This window comes from Capra hircus, chromosome 3, assembly GCF_001704415.2.
Source record: "Capra hircus breed San Clemente chromosome 3, ASM170441v1, whole genome shotgun sequence".
In the NCBI taxonomy this organism is placed as follows: Eukaryota; Metazoa; Chordata; class Mammalia; order Artiodactyla; family Bovidae; genus Capra; species Capra hircus.
The window spans coordinates 14,238,053-14,261,167 of record NC_030810.1 but is presented as its reverse complement, the minus strand read 5'-3'; the positions used below and the strand labels follow the sequence as shown (position 1 = coordinate 14,261,167).

Sequence of the window (23,115 nt, the reverse complement as noted above, 5' to 3'; positions counted from 1 at the left end):
CTCTGTGGACCTCAGTTTTCTCCTCTGCCAAATGGGTATAATGGTGTTTTTCTCCCTCCCAACACAAATGTATTTCAGACACATGCCTTGTGCCAGCCCTGCCCAGGTGGAAAATACAGAAATGTCTCAGACATGGTCACCACTTTGATCCTCAGCAGGACAGGGAGGGAGACAGGGGAACATTCCAGCAAACACCCAGGACCCCCGAGAACAGTACAATGGTCACAGCAGCCGTCCTCGCTCTGGGAGACTGACGCTGGCTGGGAAGGACCCAGAGACAAGGCAGCAGGCTGAGCAGGAGCTGGCCTGGCCCCGGGCGGACAAGGCAGCCCTGGGCAAAGGCAGGGAGGCAGGGTACTGGGACGTGGGCTGGGGGACGTTGGGGAGGTGGGTAGGCCAGTGAGGGGCCCCAAGTCACAGGCCAAAGGCTCAGACTTCTCCCCAGGGAAAAGGGATGCCACGGGGAGGTTCCTGGCCCAGAAGGAGGTGGTCACATTTGTGCTTTAGTGCGACCCTCTGGCTGCTGCATGGGGAATGTGGGGGGTGAGGCTGGAGGGACCCACTTCCTGCTCTTTGGCCCCAGGACACCCCAACCACCGTCTCACCCCCTCCCTTCCACGCAGGCTCCTCTTCCTCCCCAGGCCTCTCCCACCTCCACTGTTCCCCCCAGAAAATCTCTTCTGTTCTCACGACTCAGAGACTCCAGACTTGCACCCACTGCCCCCAACCTCTCACGTAGGGTCCTGCAGGGCCTCACACATGTGGGGATGGAAGCAGAACCGCTGATTCCCTCCAATCCTTTCTTCAACCCAGCACCTTCGCTGCCCCCTCCTTGTCCTGGGGGAGGGTCTCACCTGGAGGCCTGGGCTCCTGCCCTCTGCCTCCACCATCCACGTCTCACCCCACCAGGTGCCTGGTCCTCCTGCTGGGACCACAGCAGCTCCTCACTCCTCCTTGCCTCCTCCACCCTCAACCCCACGGTCTGTCCTCCTCCTGCAGCTGCCAGAGATGCTTCCAGAGAGTGCCCAGACCAGGCCCTGCTTCTCTGAAATCTACTCCAGCCCCTCAGTTTACTTGGAATTAAATCTACCACCTGCTGAGCCTGTGGGAGAGGCCCTGCCGCCCAAACATCACCTCCGTCCTCCTCCCCTCCAAGCCAGGGTCCTTGAGCCCACTCAGCTCACCCCAGTCTTCCCCTCCTCAGGGGACCCACTGTGTTGGCTGTGCTTTCTTCTTGTGTTCACTGACAGCCTACCCAGAGGGCAGCCACTGCCTTGACAGCACCAAGCACAGAGCTGGCGCTCCCTTCTGCTGACTGACAGCTCGGGGGCTGAGGGGCGGGGCTGCTGCAGAGCCAGGGGACCAGTCCTGGGAGGGGCAGTGCCGTCATCACCCTGTGCCCCCCTCACAGGGCAGAGAGAAGCCCACACACGGCTCATCACCCCGAGATTCTGCAAGGAAGGTGGCTCCTGGGGGAGGGGGTGTCCAGCAAGCCCCACGTGACCACTGGGAAAGGAGGCATTACCGGGCTTCCAGGCTGCTTTCTTAATTCGCTTATTCTCACTCTGGCAACACCTTGAACAGCCTCTAACTAGAGTGCCCAGGTCAACATTCTAGAAATAAGCCTCAGCACACAGACACACACAAACCACTGCACTTAGCAATAAGCAGCCTCAACCTTGTTCCTACTAGAAACTTCCAGCATTTAAAGTTACCCCAGACACTAGGGCATCAGAAGCCCTAAGATCTGTAGAAACACAAAGAGCAAGAGGGACCCGGAAGAAAAAGCAACAGGAGAGGACTGGGAGGGGAAGCTGAAGCCAGAAGGGCACAGGGCACGCCGTGACTCTCATGCAGGAAGAGAGGACAGAACCTCCACGTCTAACTCAGCCCGACCCCCAGGGTGTGTGTCCCACACGAGGCCAAACTCGGCAGTGAACGCACATGTGTGACCTGGGGCACGGGTAGTTGCGTGGGATGCCCACTGGTCATGAACGTGCTGTGCCTCGACCACCAGCAGGCAGGCCCACCCCATGGATGTGAATGACCCCATGTGCACGTGGAGTGCGCAGGTGTGTATGTGTGCACACCAGTCAGCAAGAGCCTGCTGCACGCTGTTCAAGTGCATGGGACGCAGGGTCTCCATACAGAGTGGCCACACAGGGACCCGTCTCTGTCCGGCTGTGGGATTCCACTGCACGTGCAGGCAGGAAGGTTTCCACGTGAAGAAGGCTCCCTGACACAGCAGTCCACCGTCACCTCCTGGCCGCACGGCTCCCTCCCCAGGGCGAACCCCTCCCCTGGGTGTCCGAGCAGGAGAGCGCGGTACTGACCAGGGACTGCAGGATGGCGTGGTTGGTGGCGTTCATGCAGGAGTCCAGCGGGAAGGAGCACTCCCCTTCACAGTAATAGGCTGAGTAGCCTTGGGGGGCGATGACCCAGTCCTGGGGGGTAGTGGGAGAAGGTGAGTCCCATCCATGTGCCCTCCCAGCCCTTCATCCAGCACCTGTCACAGCACGACTCAGGGCTGCTCCCTCTCTCCCACAGCCTCAGGACACCTCCCAAGGCAGAGTGCCCCCCATCCCAGGTCAGACATCCACTGAAGTCCCTCGGTGGACTGAGCTGGACACGAGCTCCGTCCCCTCCACGCGCCATCAGCGCGCAGCTGCGTCCTCCCCCGCCGCCCCCGGTCACAGCCCCACCAGAGGCACTGCCCACCCTGGCCTCAGCTTTCCTGCTGCAGCTCGGACGTTTTATGGCTGAGGACTCAGTTTCCATATTCATGGTTTTACACAACAGCACTTCTCCCTTTAGAGAACTTGGAAAACACAGAGGCAAATAAAGACAGTCAAAGTTCTCTGTGGGTCTACCTCCCCTGGGACACACTTGCGGGCTCCAGGTGGGGAAGGTCGTTTAGGAAAGGAGGAGAGTCGGGACTCACCAGCCAGCCCAGGTCCTGGAAGCTCACGTACAGCTCGTGCCGACGGCACACCTGCCGGCCGTGGGAGCCGTGGACGTCGTCTGCAGGGACACGAGGGGCAAGGGCTTTGCTGAGCTGCTGTTCCCAGGGTGGGGGACGCCACGATGCACACATTTGTTGAATAATAAATGGTGGGAAACTAACCCATTTGGTCTCCTAAAGCCCATGTCTGCAGCTCTGCTGGTGCCATGACCCAGTTCAAGAACTTTCGATGGCTCCCTCTGGTTGCAGTCACCCCACACTCAGTCCAGCCTCCCCTGACTTTCAGCCTGTGGGGTCCTGATAATCCAGGAAAAGCCCCAGGGGCCCTTGGCCATCCAGCAGCCTTTTCCCCAGAGTCACCCCGACCTCCCCCACCTCTCCTGTCATGCCCATTCCACAGGACAAGTGCTCCCACTGAGGTCAAGCAAAGGCTGGCTCCCATGAAGGAAAGGGCCCCTGGTGGCATTGATCCTTCGGGGCTCAGCCTGGTGGGGTGACCTTCACACAAACGCCTGGACCCTGCAGGGCGCCCGGGGCAGCCCTGAGGGCTGCAGGGGCCCCTGGTTCTGGCAGAGACCAGGGCGAGGCCTGCTGAGCCCCCAAGGGCAGAGAAGGGACTTTAGGGCAGCGGGGGCAGCAAGGGTGGATGCTCAGAGCCCTGGAGACTGTGGGGCGGCCGCTCCGCAGGGGGCAGGGCAGAGGGTGTCAGGAAAGGCGGTGGGGTGACCGTGGGCCTCACCGTGCTGAGGCCAGAGGGGCTCCGTCCCCACTCCGTCCCCAGGCTCACCGAAGATCCCCGGCAGTCTGTTCGGGGGCGGCAGCTCGTTGGTCCTTTTTGGCGGCCTCCTCTTCAGGGGCCTCGCTGCCCGTGGGGCTCGGGCGGGGCCCAGGCCAGGGCTCGCCCTGAAAAAGGTGACCACGAAAGGCTGTTTGGAGCGCGGAGCCTGTCGCCCCAGCAGACCGGCCAGGCCAGGATCCACGCTGCGCCCTGAGATGGAGAGAGCAGAGAGGGGTCACTCGAGGGTGGGCGCTGCGCGGGGACACAGCGGGTACCTCTCTGGGCCGGCCAGGAGCTCAAGGAGCTCGAGGCTGAGCCCTCGGGGACCCACTGGGCCTGGGTTTCCTCCTCTGAAGACCCGAGTCCCCAGTCCAGCCCCGCCCCTCAACCTCCCTGCCCGCTCTCCCCCCCCACCTCCCTGCCTGCTCTCCCCCCACCCCCCTGCCCGCTCTCCCCCCCACCCCCCTGCCCGCTCTCCCCCCACCCCCCTGGCCGCTCTCCCCCTTCCCGCCCCTGCCCGCTCTTCCCCCACCCCACCCCCGCCCGCTCTTCCCCACACCCCCCCGCTCTCCCCCCACCCCCCCCCCCCCCGCTCTCCCCCCACCCCCCCCCGCCCGCTCTCCCCCCACCCCCCCCCCCGCTCTCCCCCCACCCCCCCCCGCTCTCCCCCCACCCCCCCCGCTCTCCCCCCACCCCCCCCCCCCCCGCCCTCCCCCCACCCCCCCGCCCCGCCCGCCCTCCCCCCACCCACCCCCCCCCGCCCGCCCTCCCCCCACCCCCCCCGCCCGCTCTCCCCCCACCCCCCCCCGCCCGCTCTCCCCCCACCCCCCCCGCTCTCCCCCCACCCCCCCGCCCCCCCGCCCCCCACCCCCCCCCGCCCTCCCCCCACCCCCCCCCCGCCCTCACCCCCCACCCCCCCCCGCCCGCTCTCACCCCCCACCCCCCACCCCCCCCGCCCTCACCCCCCAGCCCCCCCGCCCTCACCCCCCACCCCCCCCCCCCCGCCCTCACCCCCCACCCCCCCCGCCCTCACCCCCCCACCCCCCCCCCGCCCGCTCTCACCCCCGCCCCCGCCCGCTTTCTCACCCCCCACCCCCCTGCCCGCTCTTCCCCCACCTACCCCCCTGCCGGAGCCGGCGCGTCTAGGGGTGGGGGCGGGGCCTCGCGAGCCCAGGGTCAGGATTAGTGACGATTGAGGGCGTCTCTGGCCGTAACAGCGCTTTACAGCTGTCAGTCAGTTCACGTGAGGCTCTCGGCCGGTCTTCACGGTGACCCTGAACCCATCATTTCACTGAAAAACAGCCGCTCAGTGACGGCCCAGAGCCCCACTGCTGGGGAGTCTCAGAACCAAGGTTCCCACCTCTGTCCTGGGGCTCGAGCTCCCACCCCATCCTTTCTGGGGATCAGTGTAGGAAGGCGCGGACTCAGTGCTTGCTCTTCTGAGCACCGCCCAAGAGCAGACTGTTCACGTCCCCTGAAGCCCCCAAAGGAGACCCCAGGCTCAGCCGGCAGAGACACTTACCCCAAGTCCCAGAGTCGGGTTTAAACACGTGCATCTAATCCCAGAGCCCAAGTTCTTGCCCCTTTATGTCCTTAGCCACCAGGTTTGTGGTTTAAAAAGGAGGAAAAAGAGAAAAGGCTGCGGGCAGAGACATGCTTGGGGCCTCAGTCTCAGAGCAGTGACACTTGTAAAAGTGGAATTTTATTCGTGTCAGCGTAAAGCCTGAGGATGCAGGAAAAACGCACTGATTATCCCCGGAAAAGTCAACTCCACCAATAAAACTATATTCCTGTACCTCTTTGTATTCCCAATGACCTCTTTTTTCTTGTCAAAGCAAGGTAATGACTGTACAAAAACTTAGAAAAAATATCACCCATAAATCCCTCCCCTACTCCAACACAACATTTTCATTTTCCTGGGATATTTTCATATGTTAATTTAAATCGTGAGCATAACAAAGAATTCTGGATTTACTCCCAACTTTTTTTCCACATTAACATTTTTCTCCATTGTTAAGTCTTAACTATGAACATTTCAAATGTCTTCCCTTGTGGCTCAGCTGGTAAAGATTCCATCTGCAATATGGGAGACCCAGATTTGATCCCTGGGTTAGGAAGATCCCTTGGAAAAGGGAAAAGCTACTCATTCCAGTATTCTTGCCTGGAGAATTCCATGGACTGTGTAGCCCATGGGGTTGCGAAGTGTCAGACACGACTGAGTGACTTTCACTACTTTCACTTTCTTGAGAAGATATAGCTTAATATTTAGATATTAGTTCATCTTTAGACATTTAGGTTATTTACTGGTTTCATCATAAAGATGAGAATATGATAGAATGTCTTCATTTCTTTCCTTGTGGTATTTTTAAAGGAAATATAACATAGTTATGTTGAAAACAGGCACATGACTACAGGTTATGTTTCCTAAAATACAGAACCTAGTGTTCCACTTCCATGTATATTTCACCCCAGTGTTGAAATAGTGATGCACAGCCATATATACACATGCAAGTATATGTATGTGTACACACATGTGCATTGATACAGTGAGTGTACATATATACACATACATAAAAATATGTGTTCCATTAGTGAGTCTCATGATCCTCCACTGTACATTACAAGTCAAGGACATTGACTGCCCCAAGCACAGCCTGGCTCAAAGGTCAGTCCTTAAACATCTGTGGTTATCCCCAAGTCCAGGGGCCAGAGTTGACTGAACAACTAATCAACCAGAGACTAACTTTGACCTATGACATCACCTGCCACTATATGCACTGGGCTCATCATCAGAGCTGCCACTCAGGAATGACCCTGCTGAGACAGGAGCTGACACTGAAGGGGCCCAGGGAGAAGCCATTCGGGGAGTTTGGGTCACGACAAGAGAGGGTCACAGGAAGAGCTGGCCCGTGAGGAGGCGAAGCCACAAGACACACAGCAGCTCCTCCCCAGAGGGAAGGACCCCGAGGGCACCAGGAGGTGGCCAACGAGTGACATAGGCAGGCTCATGGCTGTCATCCATGCAGAACTGGAGTGGAGCTCCATGCCCAGCGGACATGTGGGGTGGCCTTGGCCCAGCAACCCTCCGGGTCTGTGTGTGCAGTGCCCTGTCCTGTGAGTCCCTGGAGAGCCCTGTCCATAGACAGGCCAGGGAGACCCTGCGTGACCCAAGGCTGGGACCACTGTAGGCTTCTCTTTGTGCAACTGTCTGGTATTGGGGTCTCCTGGGCGCAGAGAGGTTGGGTCACAGGGCAGCCCTGGACTGTCCAGGTGGTGGCGCCCAGGCTGCCTGGCTCTGGCAGGACCCTTTCGAGAAAGCAGAGTGGACACTCCAGGAGCCTCTGGGGCCCAGAGTCCCCGCTCTAGACCTTAGCTGTGAGGGTGCCGGCAAGCATGCCGTCCTTTTGCAGGGGACAAGGATGTGTGGCCACGCCTGGAGATGGGGGCCACACTGCGGCCTTCCCTCCCCCACTGCAGGCCTGGATGAAGATGCTGCTCTTCTGGGCCAGGCAGGCCCCTGACATTTCCAGCCTCCCCCCATGTTTGGATCCTCCCCATCAGGGCCTGGATGTCATGGTAGCTCCCCTGCCCATCCCATCCCTAGGGACTCATCCCTCTCCCCCTGGGCCAGGCCAAGGTCACTCTCATCCCTCCCCAAGGCCTCTTTCTGCCTTGGGTGCCACCTGAGCCTCCCTGCAGCCCCTGCCCACCCTCAGCCTGCTGCCATGGATGGCACCCTCGTGCCGCGTGTTGAAAGGCAGTCCAGGTGCCTGGGGGCCTGGGAGGGAAGCCAGCTGTGGCCAGGAGCACACCTGGGGGCCTGAGAGGGAACTAGCTGTGACCGGCCGCCTTTGTCCTGCCGGTTGTTTCCTCACCAGGAGAACTAGGAACTCAGCGCTTCTCCTTCTTCCTACTGTTGAACAGCCCTCTCACTGCTCTGCTTCTGGAAACCTCTGCCTGTCCTGGCTGCTGCTGGAAGACTTCTCCCGACACCCAGGGCAGTCAGGTCCTCGGCTCCAGAAGCCCCGGAAGGTGCTGCACCGTCCCCCCAGTGACGCCCATCCCCTGCCCGCCTGCTGATGGTCCCGACATCCCGTGGTTCTCGCTTTAGGCACACTGTCTCCACTGCAGGATCTGGGCCTCCAGCCAGGGTGAGGCTCCAGGGAGGCCTCTCCGAAAGGCCTTCCTCTACCAGCTGGAGCTTCGTGTTCTTACCCACGAGCTCCTGTGCAACCCTAGGGCCACATTGAGAAAGCGTGAGCTCCACAGCAGGCTTGTGTTTGAACCCTACACACAAACACACACACATGTATTTTTTTCTGTTTAGCTTGTGAGACTGTGGATTCAGGATGAAGTACCTCTCTGCCCCTCTCGAGTTTCAAGGGAATATGAACAAAAGGCTGGTTTAGGCTCTGTGACAGAGTGGAAGGGTCTAGTGTCTGATCTGGACAACATAGGCACACTATGATTTGCGATGAGAAAACCTACTGAAGTCCATCGGTCAGGTTTCTAGAATCCCTCCTACCTAAGTCACAGCCTTTGGCCACACACGGGCAGACTGTTTATTCAGAGGAGACTCCCCTGAGAAATGTTAGCACTCACAGTCTCTCCCCCTTCAGATGCCCCTGTGACCAGTTTACTAGCTGCTTAGACAGTCTTCTTCCCTTCTAGAGACATCCATGTAGCTACAAGAAGGAGAAATGTGGGAGGCAGAGGAGGTGAGGCTACATGTAAAAGAGCGACAGAATGAAAGGCCCTAGAAAAAAAGTCAGAGGGCCAAAGGAAAAACATCTTTCATTCAGACAGCATTTCTCCTGCTCACAAAAAAATTCACATTTACGCAGATTTTCATGGTTCTAGTAAAACAGTGCCTTACTGCAGACTTTGGGTGTTGTTCTATAATAGGGGTAGGGCAGGCACAACCTAATCAGCCCTGCTCAGCCATTGGTCGGCACTGCAGTGGGCCCCATACCCAAGCGAGCAACTCAAGGAGCTACCATTAGTGATTCCACTAAGCCATTGGTCGGCACTGAAGTAGGCCCCGCTCACTCCCCTTCCTCTGTATAAAAGGAGCCCACATTTGGACTGGGACAAGATAGTTTTTTTTTCCTAAGACACTAGCTAGCCATCTTCTTGATCTGCTAGCTTTCTGATTAAAGTTGTTCTTCCTTGTCCCAACAACTTGTCTCCTAATTTATTGGCCTGAGCAGAACTAGCTTGGGCTCAGTAACAAATTTTGGTGAGCCAGCCAGGAGCCTTGATGCTTGCAGCTAGCTGGCCCCAGGTGGGGTATTTTCTGGTAAGGCCTTAGGAGCTCCTGGGGCCACTTGTCCTGAGGATCTTCCCTTCAAAATTCCCTGAAGTGGCCCTGGCTGCCCCAGTGCATGGCAGTTGGAGCAAGGAACTGACATTCAGGAGGCAACAGGTTCCCTATACCAGCTTCCCTGATAGCTCAGTTGGTAAAGAATCCACTTTCAATGCAGGAGACCCTTGAATTCCTGGGTCGGGACGATCCACTGGAGAAGGGATAGGCTACCCACTCCGGTATTCTTGGGGTTCCCTTGTGGTTCAGCTGGTAAAGAATCTGCCATCAATGCAGGAGACCTGGGTTCAATCCCTGGGTTGGGAAGATCCCCTGGGGAAGGGAAAGGCTATCCACTCCAGTATTCTGGCCTGGAGAATTCCATGGACTGTAAAGTCCATGAGGTCGCAAAGAGCTGGACACAACTGAGTGACTTTCACTTCACTTCATGTTAATTCCCAGGCACAGGGACCTGGTTTGGTGTCACCATTTAAGATCCAATAAGGCACCCAGTTTGGACTGGGAGCCACTTCTGGAACAGGGCAATTTTCTTTGTGCTGATATTCTGTGAGTGAGTGAAGTCACTCAGTCGTGTCCGACTCTTTGTGACATCATGGACGGTAGCCTACCAGGCTCCTCTGTCCATAGGATTTTCCAGTCAAGAGTACTAGAGTGGGTTGCCATTTCCTTCTCCAGGAGATCTTCCCAACCCAGGGATCGAACCCACATTGTAGGCAGATGCTTTACCATCTGAACCACCAGGGAAGAGCCCGCTGATATCCCGTAGGAGGCTTTAAAGCAGATGGCCAGCCGGCTGGGTTTCTATGGATGCACAAGCCATTCTCAACTTCAGATCTGTTTAATAGGAAAACCCAATAACCCTACATACTGAGAGGACCTCTTCCATATGACTGAACTTGTCACTGCTAGCTTTGCCACTCACTAGATGACACCACCCTTATGGCAGAAAGTGAAGAGGAACTAAAAAGCCTCTTGATGAAAGTGAAAGTGGAGAGTGAAAAAGTTGGCTTAAAGCTAAACATTCAGAAAACTAAGATCATGGCATCTGGTCCCATCATTTCATGGGAAATAGATGGGGAAACAGTGGAAACAGTATCAGACTTTATTTTTTTGGGCTCCAAAATTACTGCAGTTGGTGACTGCAGCCATGAAATTAAAAGACGCTTACTCCTTGGAAGAAAAGTTATGACCAACCTAGATAGCATATTCAAAAGCAGAGACATTACTTTGCCGACTAAGGTCCGTCTAGTCAAGGCTATGGTTTTTCCAGTGGTTATGTATGGATGAGAGAGTTGGACTGTGAAGGAGGCTGAGTGCCGAAGTATTGCTGCTTTTGAAGTGTGGTGTTGGAGAAGACTCTTGAGAGTCCCTTGGACTGCAAGGAGATCCAGCCAGTCCATTCTGAAGGAGATCAGCCCTGGGATTTCTTTGGAAGGAATGATGCTAAAGCTGAAACTCTAGTACTTTGGCCACCTCACACGAAGAGTTGACTCATTGGAAAAGTCTTTGATGCTGGGAGGGATTGGGGGCAGGAGGAGAAGGGGTCGACAGAGGATGAGATGGCTAGATGGCATCACGGACTCGATGGACGTGAATCTGAGTGAACTCCGGGAGCTGGTGATGGACAGGGAGGCCTGGCGTGCTGCGATTCATGGGGTCGCAAAGAGTCGGACACGACTGAGCGACTGAACTGAACTGAACTGATTCTTCCTGGGCAGGCATTCATACGCTTATGAATATGGTGCTTGCTGGGGATGAAAGAAGGATAGTCTTTGACAAGGTTAGAGGGGAAGCAAACCAGCTTCATCTAGCAGATCCAGATGGAATTCCAGAAGCAAACCTGGCAGTCCTTATTGCTGAGACCAACTGGGATCCTAATAATGGAGACATGCTTCTCCTAAAGCATCATAGGAAGTGCGGGTCTTTGAAAGATCAGATGAAAGACTTAAACAAAATTCAAGAGATAACCAAAACTCAGTGAGGATCCATCAGAGTCTTTACAAAGAATTTATCAAGCTTATAGGCACAGTACTGGTGCAGATCCTGAGGCCTCTGAAAATATGAGAATGGTAAATAGGACCTTCATTGGGCAAAGCGCCCAGATATAAGAAGAAAATTACAAAAGTCAGATGGTGCCTTTGGAATGAGCCCTTCTCAATTGATAGCTGTTGCTTTTAAGGTGTTCAACAACAGGGGACAGGTCAGAGGAAGAGGATGCAAGACAGAACACAATTTTCTGGCCACAGCGTTGGATTCCTGGAAAGCAAGTACCCAGAAGAGAAGTGAGCCCACACAGGGAGGAATCAATGTGCTTACTGTAAAAAGGAAGGGCACAGGAGGAGTGCCCTAGGCTAAAGAGTAAAACAATGAAAGAAAGACAGGAGCCTCCCATCTGGTAGAAAGAGAGGAACACTCTGATGATGAATGAAGAGGCCTGGGGGCTCCCTTAGACTTAAGGTGTCCAATGCCAATTTCCCCGCAGAGTCCCAGGTAACTTTGACAGTGAGGGACAAGTTGACTGACTTTCTGATTGGTAGACACCAAGGTGACACAGAAAACATCTCAGTCCATCCTGGTCACAAGAGTTTCTGGAAAAGTACAAAATTATTCTTTCTTACAAACCTCTAGAATGCCAGTTAGGCGACCTCATCCTGAAACACAATTTCTTATATAGGACAGCGTGTCCAATCTTTTGGGTTGAGATCTAGTTTGTAAATTAAATGCTCAAGTAACTTTTTTTGTCAAAGTAGCTTGACATCAGGGTCCTACCAGAGCATGCTGTAAGCTACAGATGGCACTCATGGACACCCCAGAAAAGGTGACAGAGCTCTTCCCCACCACTTCTGCCCTTGAGGTCTAAAAAAAGGTAAGGCTAGAAATATGGGCTGATGGCACCCCAGGGAAGGGCAAAAATGCATGGCTAATACATGTCCCATTAAAAAGGGACACTGGGACACCTAACTTAAAACAATACTCTCTGAGGCAAGAGACCCAAAAGGGAGTTAGTTCAGCTAATTCTTGAAAAAATTCCTAAAACAGTACTGACTAAACATTGCAGGTCCCCGAATAACACCCCATCCGCCCAATCAAAAAGCCAAACTTGGACTTTCCGGGTGGTGCAGTGGATAAGAATCCACCTGCCAATGCAGGGGACACGGGTTCAATCCCTGGTCCTGGAAGATTCCACATGCCGAGGAGCACCTAAGCCAGTGAGGCTCAGCTCCTGAGACTGAGTGCTGAAACTACCGAGGCCCCTGAGCCCAGAGCGTGTGCTCTGCAACAAGAGAAGTGACGGCAGTGAGAAGCCCTTGCATCGCAACAGAAGAGTAGCTCCTGCCAGCTGCAACTAGAGAAAAAAGAGCAATAAGGAAGATCCAGAGCAGCCGAAAATAAAGATAAATAAAAAATTTTAAATGCCAAACTCAACATAGTATCACTTCATCCAAGACTCAAGGGCTATTAATGAAATAGTTCAAGATTTGCACTCTGTGGTACCTAATCCATTGTTGTTCATTTGCTATCTCCAGCTCCTCTGCAATCCATTGACTGCAGACCACCATGCCCCTTTGTACATGAGATTTCCTAGGCAAGAAGACTGGAGTGGGTTGCCATTTCCTTCTCTGGGGGATCTTCCTGACCCAGGGATCAAACCCATATCTCTTGTATTGGTAGGTGGATTCTTTACCACCGATCAACCTGGGAAGCCCAACATAATCCACACTGGTCAGAACTCTTCTGGGAGAAAATAACTTGTTCTTAGTTTTGGACTTGAAAGATGGCTTTTTTCTGCATCCCTATTGCAGAAGAACCATAGCAGCTGTTTTCTTTTGAATGGCAGGACCCAGAAACACAGAGTGTCCAATAGTATTCTTGGACAGTCCTGCCTCGAGGACTTAAGAACTCCTCCACCTTGTTCGGAGATGTTAGTTAGGGACCTGAGAAACTTAATATTGGATGAAAAACTCTTATTCCAATATATGGGCAATATGCTTTTAGCAAGATTTACACATGATAAGTGTCTACAAAATACCATAAGAACCCTGAATTATTTGGCCGATTGTGGATATAAGGTCTCCCAGGAAAAGGCCCAAGCACGTGAGCAATAAGTCACGTATCTGAGTTTTGTCCTTTCCCATGGACATTTTGCCTGCAGGTAATCACAGGCTTGGGAACACCCAAGAGTCACAGACAACTCAGGGGGTTTCTGGGAATTGCAGTATTCTGCTGGATTTGGATCCTGAACTACGGGTTCATAGTAAAGACCCTCTATGAAGCTTTAAAGGAACATGATTTTGAGCCCCTTGCTTGGACTATGGAGTGCAAAAATACATAAATGGGGCCTAACCACAAAGGACCATCCAGTGAGTCACTCAAAATAGCATGATTTATGTGAAAAATAACCCCAAGACTGCTGTCAGACCTCCCCAGATAGGGACTCAACACGAGAAGCCCGCCCCACTGAGGTCTGGCAAACAGACTTCACTTAAACGCTTTGAGTCACAGGAAATTTCAGATGCTTGCTAGTATTTGTGTACACTTTTTCAGGGTATGTGGAGGCATATCCCACCAGGAAAGAAAAAGCCTCTGAAATGCTTAAGGTTCTCCTTAAGGAAAGTTAAAGTGTCAGTTGCTCAGTTGTGTCCAACTCTTTGCGACCCCATGGATTGTAGCCTGCCAGGCTCCTCTGTCCACGGAATTCTCTAGGCCAGAATCCTGGAGTGGGTAGCTGTTCCCTTCTCCAGGGGAATCTTCCCAACCCAGGGATCAAACCCAAAATCTGATCCACAAGGGAAACTCTCCTTAAGGAAATAACCTCCCAATTCAGACTGCTTCACTCCCTTCAAAGTGATGACAGGCCTGCTTTTGTCTCTAGCAAAACCCAACAAGTGTCTAAGGCACTGCAAATTACTTGGAAGCTACATTCATCCTGGAGAACACAATCAGCAGAAAAAAAAACAAGAAAATGAACCACACATTAAAAAGGAACATTGCTAAAATATGTGAAGAGACTAATTTAATTTGGGATACAGCCTTGCCAGTTGCCCTGCTACTAGTCAGAGTGGCTCCCAGAAGTAGGCTTAATTAAGCCCGTCTGAAATATTGTATCATTGTGGTCATTCCAGATGTCTGCCCGGGCAGGAGAATCTGTAAGTGCCTGAAAGATCTAGCAGTTGCCAATTATGTGAAACCTCTGGGCACTATACTAATCTCTGTTCATGAGTTTGCTTCCAGCAGGTCTGACTATCCACCTGAGGTAGCCTTGCATCCTTTCGCATCTGGAGACCAAGAGAGTTTTCTCTCATTACAACCCAGAGAGAATAAGGACCTGAGCATCAGCTGATTGCAAGTGGACAGGCCCACATGTGGTCCTTACCATGCATTCATCTGTCAGTTTAGCTGGAGTAAAGCCATGGATTCATCACACTTGGGTTAAGATAGCCCCATTGTCATCAGAAAATGACCCAGCTCTTGGGACTTCCCTTGTGGTCCTATGGCTAAGACTCTATGCTCCCACTGCAGGGGGCCTGGGTTCCATCCCTGGTCAGGGTACTGGGTCCTATGTACTGCCAAATAAATATTTTAAAAAGGGAGAAAATGACCCAACTCCTGAGAGACCTAGAGAGCAACGGGTTTGGGAACCCTTAGAAGATTTAAGGTTACTCTTTGCAAAGGGTAAATACTGAGATTAAAATTTCATGGTAGGTACTTCCCTGGTGGTCCAGTGGTTAAGAATCTGCCTTCCAATACAGAGGATGTGGGGTCAATCCCTGGGAACCTAGATCTCACATGCTGTGGGGCAAATAAGCCTGGCACGCCACAACTACTGATGCCATGCACTACAGCTAGAGAGAAATCTGTGAACCTGTGTGCCACGACGGGAGATTCTGCAGGCCACGACAAAAGTCCTACGTGCCGCAACTAAGACCTGATGCAGCCCCAAATAAAAAATATTTCAACTTTCATAGAAGGATTTCATTATGTTCCAAGAGTTGTAGATAAAGAATTGTAGTGCTTACTAAAATTTTAAGGAATAGTCTCAAGATAAAGAATTGTAGTGCTTAATAAAATTTTAACGAATATTCTCAACCCAAAGCTGATCAATTCCATTTCAGAATCATCCCCTCATCGCCCCTATTCAACAGGAAGTAGTCAGAAAGATCCTCGCCCCTTTTTACCACAAGACTGTGAAATGGACATTGACAGCGGGGAACAGGGGCGGGACAGGCACAACCTATAGCAGACTTGCTCAGCCATTGGTCTGCACTGCAGTGTGTCCCTCTTCCAAGACCCTCCCCTAAGTGAATTATTGCAACAAGCAACTGTTAGTGGTTCCAGCAAGCCATTGGTTGGCATTGCCAGTAGTCCTCTCCCCCTCCTCTGCATAAAAGGGGCCCAAATTGGGACTGGGACAAGATGGGTTTTTTGAGACGGTAGTTTCCCATCTTCTTGGCCTGCTAGCTTTCTTATTAAAGTCATTCTTCCTTGCCCCTAAAGCTTGTCTCTGGATTGGTTGATCCATCAAGCAGTGAGCAGAGAGAACTTGTGCTCCGTAACAGTTTCTCCTCCATTACTTTCCCCTACATTTCAGGATCCATTTATGACAGCAGACACTTCAATGAAACCCTTACTGTGGGATCATCTCAAGCGGCAAAGAATTTAAGATAAATATTGTAATAGAGCAGTGAGGTCAGCCTCTAACTTGCAGCCATTGCTGCTTCTCATTACTCCGCATCCTGTTACCAAGCAACGGGTCCAGCTCAGCCATTGGTCGGTGCCTTGGTGGGCCTCCCCCATAAACAACCAACTGTCAATGAGTGACCATTACTGGTCCTGCTCAGTCATTGGCTGGTGCTATAACAGGCCCCGCAAGCTGCTGCTGCTGCTCCTGCTGCTGCTGCTAAATCGCTTCAGCCGTGTCTGACTCTGTGCGACCCCATAGACGGCAGCCCACCAGGCTTCTCCATCCTGGATGGAAACCCCACATTTCCTTCTCCAATACATGCATGCATGCTTAGTTGCTTCAATCGTGTCCGACTCTATGCAACCCTATGGACAGCAGCCCACCAGGCTCCTCTGTCCACAGGATTCTCTAGGCAAGAATACTGGAGTGGGTTGCCATTTCCTTCTCCAATGGGCCCTGCCTACAAGCCTCTAATTGTCAAGAAAGGACAGTTAGTGAAGGGATTCAGAAAACAGTGGAGTGATGGTCATGAGGTGGAGAGGGGGGTAACAGGGGGATCCTGGCTTTCTCCAGGAAGCCCTCCAGCTCACCCAGGCTTGAGCCAGCATGTGAGCCGGGGTGCCCAGGGAACAGACTGAGGGCTGTATCCTGCTGGGCTCCAGAGCCGTCATCAAGGCCATCCACTAGCTTTGGCCCAGGCCTCGAGGCAGCGGTGATCCTCTCCCCAATCCTTGTCTCTGTGGCCAGACAGCAGCGGCAGTCTGCCTGGGTTGCAGTTTGTGGGACCTGATCTCCCCCCTCTTTGGGTGGCCTGAGGAGCCTGAGAGCTGATTGGGTTGGGTGCCTGGCTCCTTCAGTGATGATAGCTGGGCAGAGTCTGGGAACCTGGCCTTGAGGGCACTGCCAACTGAAAGCTGCATCCTCTTAGCCAGGACTGAGACCTTGGAGGGTGAAAGTTGTGCCCTGGGACCTTTCCCTTTCTTGTCAGGGCAGAGAATTTGGTAGAGACTTACAATGGCAACCCACTCCAGTATTCTTGCCTAGAGAAACCCATGGATGGAGGAGCTTGGTGGGCTACAGTCCCCGCGTCACAAAGAGTTGGACACGACTGAGCGACTTCACTTTCACTTACAGGAACATCCTTACCTGACAATGACCTGACTTTAAGAGCAAAGGATCTGTCACCAAGCAGTTTGTAACAACTAACCAGGACCCTTCCTCACCTTGCCTATAAAAGGGCTTTGCTGAAAGTTTTTAGGGTTCTTAGCGCATGAGCCACGCATCTCCTTGCATGGCCCTGTAATAAACCTTTCTTTGTTCCAAACTCCAATGTTTTAGTATTGTTTGGCCTCACTGTGCATCAGGCACAAGGACTTGCATTTTCAGTAACAATATCACAGACAGTGAGGAGGGTGAGGGACACAGCTTTCTCAGAACTCACAGGACATACAAGGCAGTGTCTGTTTTCCTTTCATTTTTAATTAAAGGCACATCTCTCCTGAGAGAACCTAGGCTATCCAGGGGCAGGCAGCCTGGGATGGCAGGACAAAGCCGGCAGGATGCTGGTGAAATGTACAAATGTGACGGTGGCTTCCTTGGAATGCAGTCCTGGGAGGTGAAGGCAGAAGCACACACTCTGGGACCGAGGTTCACTCTCAGGCTACATTTTGACCTGCTGCATGGGTCTGAGGTTCGGGGAGACGGCAAAGGGGCACCCCGTGCTCTTTTTGATGTCCTCCACTGTGAGGCCGTCCCAGAGCTCAATCAGGGTCAGTCCTGTCTTCTTGTGCACGTCAAACACGGCCTTCTCGGTGATGATCCGGTCCACGCACCGCTTCCCAGTGAGAGGCATGGTGCACTTCTCCACGATCTTGGGTTCATTGGCCTTGTTGCAGTGCTGCATGGTGACCACCACTCGCGTCTTGGAACTGGACACCAGATCCATCGCGCCCCCCATGCCTTTCACCTTCTTGCCGGGTATCATCCAGTTAGCCAGGTCACCGTATTTGGAAACCTGCATGGCTCCCAGCAAGGTCAGGTTGATGTGTCCCCCTCGAATCATGGCAAATGATTCATCGCTGGAGAAAAAAGAGCCCCCGGGAAGAAGGGTGACTGTCTGCTTGCCCGCGTTGATGAGGTCCGCGTCCACCTCCTCTTTTAATGGAAAGGGACCCAAGCCCAAGATCCCGTTCTCACTGTGAAGGTGCACGGTGATGTTGGGGCTGATGTAGTTGGGGGCCAGGAGAGGGATGCCGATGCCCAGATTGGCGTACATGCCGTCCTCAAATTCAAGAGCTGCCCGCTTGATGATCCGTGTCCTTATGTTATCTGAAGACGTGCATATTTCATCATCCTCTTTCCGGACAGTTAAGCGCTCAATTCTTTTCTCGTATTTTTCCCCCTGTATTATGCGATCTACATAAATGTTAGGAACATGGATGTCTTCTGGGGCAAAGGACGCCACAGTCCACAATTTCCTCAACCTCCACCACGGAGGTTCTGGCGGCTTTGCACATGGGCACGTTGAAGTTCCTGGCGCTGGCCCTGAAGATGACATTTCCTGCCCAGTCAGGCCTTCCACCCTTTCACCAAAGCAAAATCCGCGGTGATGGCATGCTCCAGCAGGTAGTGCTGCCCATGGAACTCTCTCACCTCCCTGGGCTGGCTGAGGATGGCGATGTGGCCATCTGGTAAGTACCTGATGGGTGCGCCTCCCTCCTGGACCAAGGTCCCGTAGGCCGTGGGGGTGTAGAAGGCGGGCACACCAGCGCCCCCTGCGCGGATGCGCTCGGCCAGGGTACCCTGGGGCGTGATCTCCAGCTCCAGCTCACCCGCCAGGTACTGCTGCTCACAGAGCGAGTTCTCCCCCAGGTAGGAGCAGACGATGCGGGTGATCTGCTTGGTCCCCAGTAAGAGGCCGAGACCGAAGTTCTCCACCCCCACGTTGCTGCTGACCACAGTCAAGTCCTTCACGCGGGTCTTCAGCAGCGCCCCTATCAGGTTCTCCGGGATCCCGCAGAGCCCGAAGCCCCCGATCATGATCCTCGAGCCGTCAGTGATGTCTCCCACGGCCTTCACCGGGTCCGTGTAGAACCTGACGCGCGCGCGGGCGCTGCAGGCGAAGCCGCACGCGCCACCCTTCGCCAGCGCGCGCCCCGAGCGGCCGGCGGGGACCCGGCGCCCGAGCGCCGACGCCACGAGCCGCAGGGCCGCCATCGGCCGCTCCGCTCCGGCTCGGGCTCCGGGCCCGGCGGGGACAGGAGGCAACCGCGCGTCCCCGCCCGCGCGTCACAGAGCAGGGGGCGCCCAGCCGTGATGCGCCCGCCCGGCTGGTTCCCGCCGCTCCGCTCCGTCTCCGCGCTCCGAGGGCCCGTAGGCCCGCGCTTCCCGGGCCGCGAAGGCGGGAGGCGGGACCGCCTGGATCGTCTGGAGGACCAGAGGGATCCCGGGCCTGCCGCTCGGAGACCCCGAGGCGACGTCCCTCCCGGGAAGCCTGGGCGCCGGCCTCCTGCCCTCTCCATCGTCACCCTTCCTCCCAGGCGCGCTACTCCCGTCGCCCCCCACCCCCCAAAATTCCACCCCCGGGGCACGGGCTCCAACACCTGTGTCCCCAGCGCTCCCGGTCCTGCAACATTTCCACGGACGTCAAGCCGGGCCTCAACGACAGCCCCGCCGAAGGAGACCTCTTGCCTTCCTGCCTCAAACCTGCTCCTCCTCTGTCCCCACCTCGGGCAAGAACACCACCAAACCTGTTAAAAAGAGCCACTGGGCAAACAATACAGTATTGTAAGTAAAATAAAGTAAAAAAAAAATAATAAATAAAAATAAATAAATAAATAAATAAAAAGAGCCACTGGCTCAGTCCTGTCACCGGCGCCTCCTCCAAGCACCCTCCTCAGTTCCCTGGACAAGCTCCCCCAACCCCAGCTCCCACCTCAAACCTGCGAGGCTCTGGGGCCTCTCTGACGTCGCTCTTGTCCCCCACAGTCTACTCTCCCCGCTAATCAGAGGATATTTATTTTCGTACATAAGATAAATGGACTTTTCATTTTACAATAGTTGAGATTCAGAGAAAATACTCTAAGATTATATAGAGTTCTCACATGCTCAGACCCAGTTTCACCTGGAAAGTACATTTAAATGACTGGGGTACCGCTGTTACAACTAATGAACCAATATCGGTGTCTTATTATTTACTAAACACCATGACTGACTCGGATTGAATTCATTTCTCAGTGTCTTTTTTCCTGTAGAATGTACTTCAGTTTCAGGTTGTCTGGTGTTTTTCTCATGGTGAGACTGGGGTTCTGGGTTTCCAGGATAAAGACCACGGAGGTGAAGTGTTCTCATCTTGTCAGATCCAGGGTGTCTGGGAGCTACATGAGATGTTCATGGGAGCCCAAGTACCTGCCTGAGGGAGTGCCACTCAGGTTTCCCCCTAAAGTTACTACCTTGGCCTGTGCACACACTGGAAGCAGGTCACTAAGTGTAGCCCACACTGAAGGAAGGGGAGAGGCCACATCTCCATGCGGGGGAGCGTCTCAGAGGGTTGTTTTATAAAAAGCTGAATCAGATCCTGCCGGCCTCCGCTGCTCTTAAATAAAATAATACTGATTTCATACTTTATATTTTGGCCACTTCTCTCAATCTCCTCACAGTCGCTTCCTGGCTCTCTGTGCTCCAGCCACGGTGGCCCCTTGCTGCACCTCAGACACACCAACGCAGGCCCACCTGCAGGGTTTCTAGTCCCACCTCCGGGATAAAAGAGGCTCTCCCCCAAACACCGGCTGAATGAATGAATGAAGGCGCGAATCCTCATTTTACAGGTGAGGAAACTGAGGCCTGGAAAGGCAAGCAACCTGCCCTACTGCTGTCCCGCACTGAGGAGCCCCCGCCCTCTAGCCACTGAGTCCCCTCGACTGAGAAAGGCCAGCCCTCCGGGGCCAAATGAGGGGGCTCCAGCTGTGTCTGCTGCCAGCAGCTTCCTTGGAGGAGCCCCAGGGGAAGGTTCGATGCTGACCCCTGTCTTACCATCATCTGTTTCCACATAGAGGCGGAGTCCCAGGTCCTTGTTACGGTTCAAGAGCCAGCGGTCACTGGCTGCTGTCACGTCCAACACCAGCCAGCCCTCGTCCCCAGATCGGAGCGTCTGAAGATCCAAAAAGAACAAGTCAGACTCCCTGTGGACACGAAAGAACAATTAACCGAGGGCCAGCACAGCTGCCTTTGTGTTTCCAGTGCCCGCCGGGGGACCATTAGTGGGGCATCTACCCGCCTGGCTCTGGCCTGGGTGCCTTTCAGGCCTTATCTCACTGTCTACTCTACAAAGGTGTTACGGAGTCTGTGTACAGATGGGGAAACTGAGGCTCAGGAGTTCAGTGACCCATCCATAGTCCCACAGCCAAGACAGCAAGATGGGGGCTTGAATCCAGGACTGATGCTGGCCTGTCCCCACGGTGAGACGAGGCCTTGGGCCAAACATCTTTCTTCTCTGAGGGTGGGCTGCCCAGGAAGCTCCCCTTCTGTTTTCTGGAAAATGCACCCCAGGGCTGGGCCAGACACTCTGGCAGAGATTTGAGCAGGTGTGGGGGGGTGTGGGGCAGGCACCTGTTGGACTGCTCCAGGACCACCTCAAACATGCTGATGTGGAGCGTCTGGTTGAGCGGGTGGGTGCTGGGCAGCTTGTAAATCCGGAACTCCGCGGCCGTGACGGCCTCCCTGGCCGGGATCTGGGTCAGGTCAAAGTGGAACTCCTTCCAGTGGGGCTCCTGGTGGCCCAGGGCAGGGTCACGCTCCACTGCAAGACAGAGCGGGGCTGGCGGTCACTCGAGGTTCGGGCTCCGGCTCCAGGCTGGGAGCCGGGGGCCTGGGCAGTCTGGGCAGGACTGACTCCCTCGAGAACAGGCTTGTCCCAGCTTTGCCTCCTGGGTGCTCAGAGGGCTCCAAGAGCTGTGTGTTGAGATGCCTGGCTCAGCCCCTGGCACGTGGCAGTGCCGCAGGGCAGCGTCCATGTCTGGCCCCCAAGCCCTAAACCCAGCCTGCCCTGCTCACATCCTACTGGACCCACAGATGGGGTATAGGACAGGTCCCTCCTCTGGGGAGACGGACTCAGACCCAAGGCTGAAAAGAGACATAGCTGAAAGCATTTGAGTGGGACGAGGGCTCCCAGAGCCTGCTGGTGTCTGGATGGCAGGTGAGGGGAGATTGGGCATGTAGCTGACTTTGGAGCTGGGCCTTGGGGTGAGAGTGGATGTGCCATGATGTCAAGGGAGAAGAAACCACAGAGGCAGGAATCAGCGTTAGTAAAGGTCTACAGCTGAGGGACAATGGCACCAGCAGGGAGAAACAGTAATAACATCCAGCAAAGGGGGACAGGAACAAGAGGAAAGAGGGAGGGGGATCTGAGGGAAAGGACCAGGAAGAGGCATAGTAGGGGAACAGCTCCTGGAAATGCTGGCTGGGGAAGTTGTAGGGTCCCATGGCGTGATCTGAGGGGGGCTTCCTGGAGGAGGTGACACCTGAACTGGCCTTGAAGGACAGGATGGAGTCTTGGTGGGTGGAGAAGGTGGGAGGACAGGTTTTCTAGGCAGAGGGGACCTCTACGCACAGGTGTGCAGAGCTGGGGCTCTTGGTGTGAGTCTGGCTATGGTCCAGCTGCAAGGGCTGGAATCCTGGCCTCGGAGTGTGGGCTGTGCTCTGACCAGTGGAGGGCTAGGGTTCTGGGCAGCAGGGAGTCGTGGTCTGAGGGTGGAGTGGAAGCTATGTGTGGAGGCGAGGGTAAAGCCCAGACTGCAGGGACCCGAGGCGGGCTGGTGGCGAGGATGCTCTCAGTCTGGGCAAGAGACCGCAGGAGTGGAGTAAACCCCACATTTCCCCAGCTGCCGGAAATGCCCAGGACAGTATATTTAGGGCATCTCACTTTAGCCTCCTGTCACTTTCAAACACTAAAAATCTATGTTTCCACAAAGCAGGGGTGGGAGCCGCCCCAAGCCTTCCCCTAAAACCAACACTGAGATTTTAATTACATGTTTGTGAGTCTTTTTAAAAATTCTCTCTGGCTACTGGACTCAGTGACCACAAGTCACCAGGCTGGTGGTGGAGGCGGATGTGGGAGCACTTCCTGTCCTCGCGGTGGGGACCTGGTCCAGGGATGGGCAAACAGCTGTGCTGGGCGGGGCCAATGGACACACGTGTTTGGGAAGGAGATGGGCTTTTCATCCCCAGACCAGGGAGGAGGGAACAGAATGCCCATCGTCTGACAGGGGCTGGACCTGCAGCAAATGCCCACCCACCAGCCAGGCTATTTCGTGGGCAGCATGACACGGGCAGATCCAGGTCCTCCCACACAGGCAGGGCGTGGAGGGCAGGGT

The 23,115-nt window shown here is 54.6% G+C and overlaps 2 protein-coding genes across 2 annotated transcripts in view; both read right to left on the bottom strand.

The window, feature by feature from the left end:
* BMP8A (bone morphogenetic protein 8a) overlaps positions 1–23,115 on the bottom strand; it is a 41,978-nt gene that overhangs the window by 4,758 nt on the left and 14,105 nt on the right. Inside the window, exons 2-6 of the mRNA XM_018042149.1 lie at positions 21,353–21,542; positions 20,777–20,925; positions 3,750–3,950; positions 2,942–3,021; positions 2,334–2,444 (exon numbers count right to left, since the gene is read on the bottom strand). Coding sequence (XP_017897638.1) covers positions 2,334–2,444; positions 2,942–3,021; positions 3,750–3,950; positions 20,777–20,925; positions 21,353–21,542 — 731 coding nt within the window. The remainder of the gene's footprint in view (positions 1–2,333; positions 2,445–2,941; positions 3,022–3,749; positions 3,951–20,776; positions 20,926–21,352; positions 21,543–23,115) is intronic.
* Positions 17,221–18,961, bottom strand: LOC108633171 (succinyl-CoA:3-ketoacid coenzyme A transferase 2, mitochondrial-like). The gene is given in 3 exon segments (XM_005702156.2): positions 17,221–18,203; positions 18,205–18,315; positions 18,317–18,961. Coding segments are annotated over 3 exon segments (1,554 nt in total). The 3' UTR covers positions 17,221–17,405.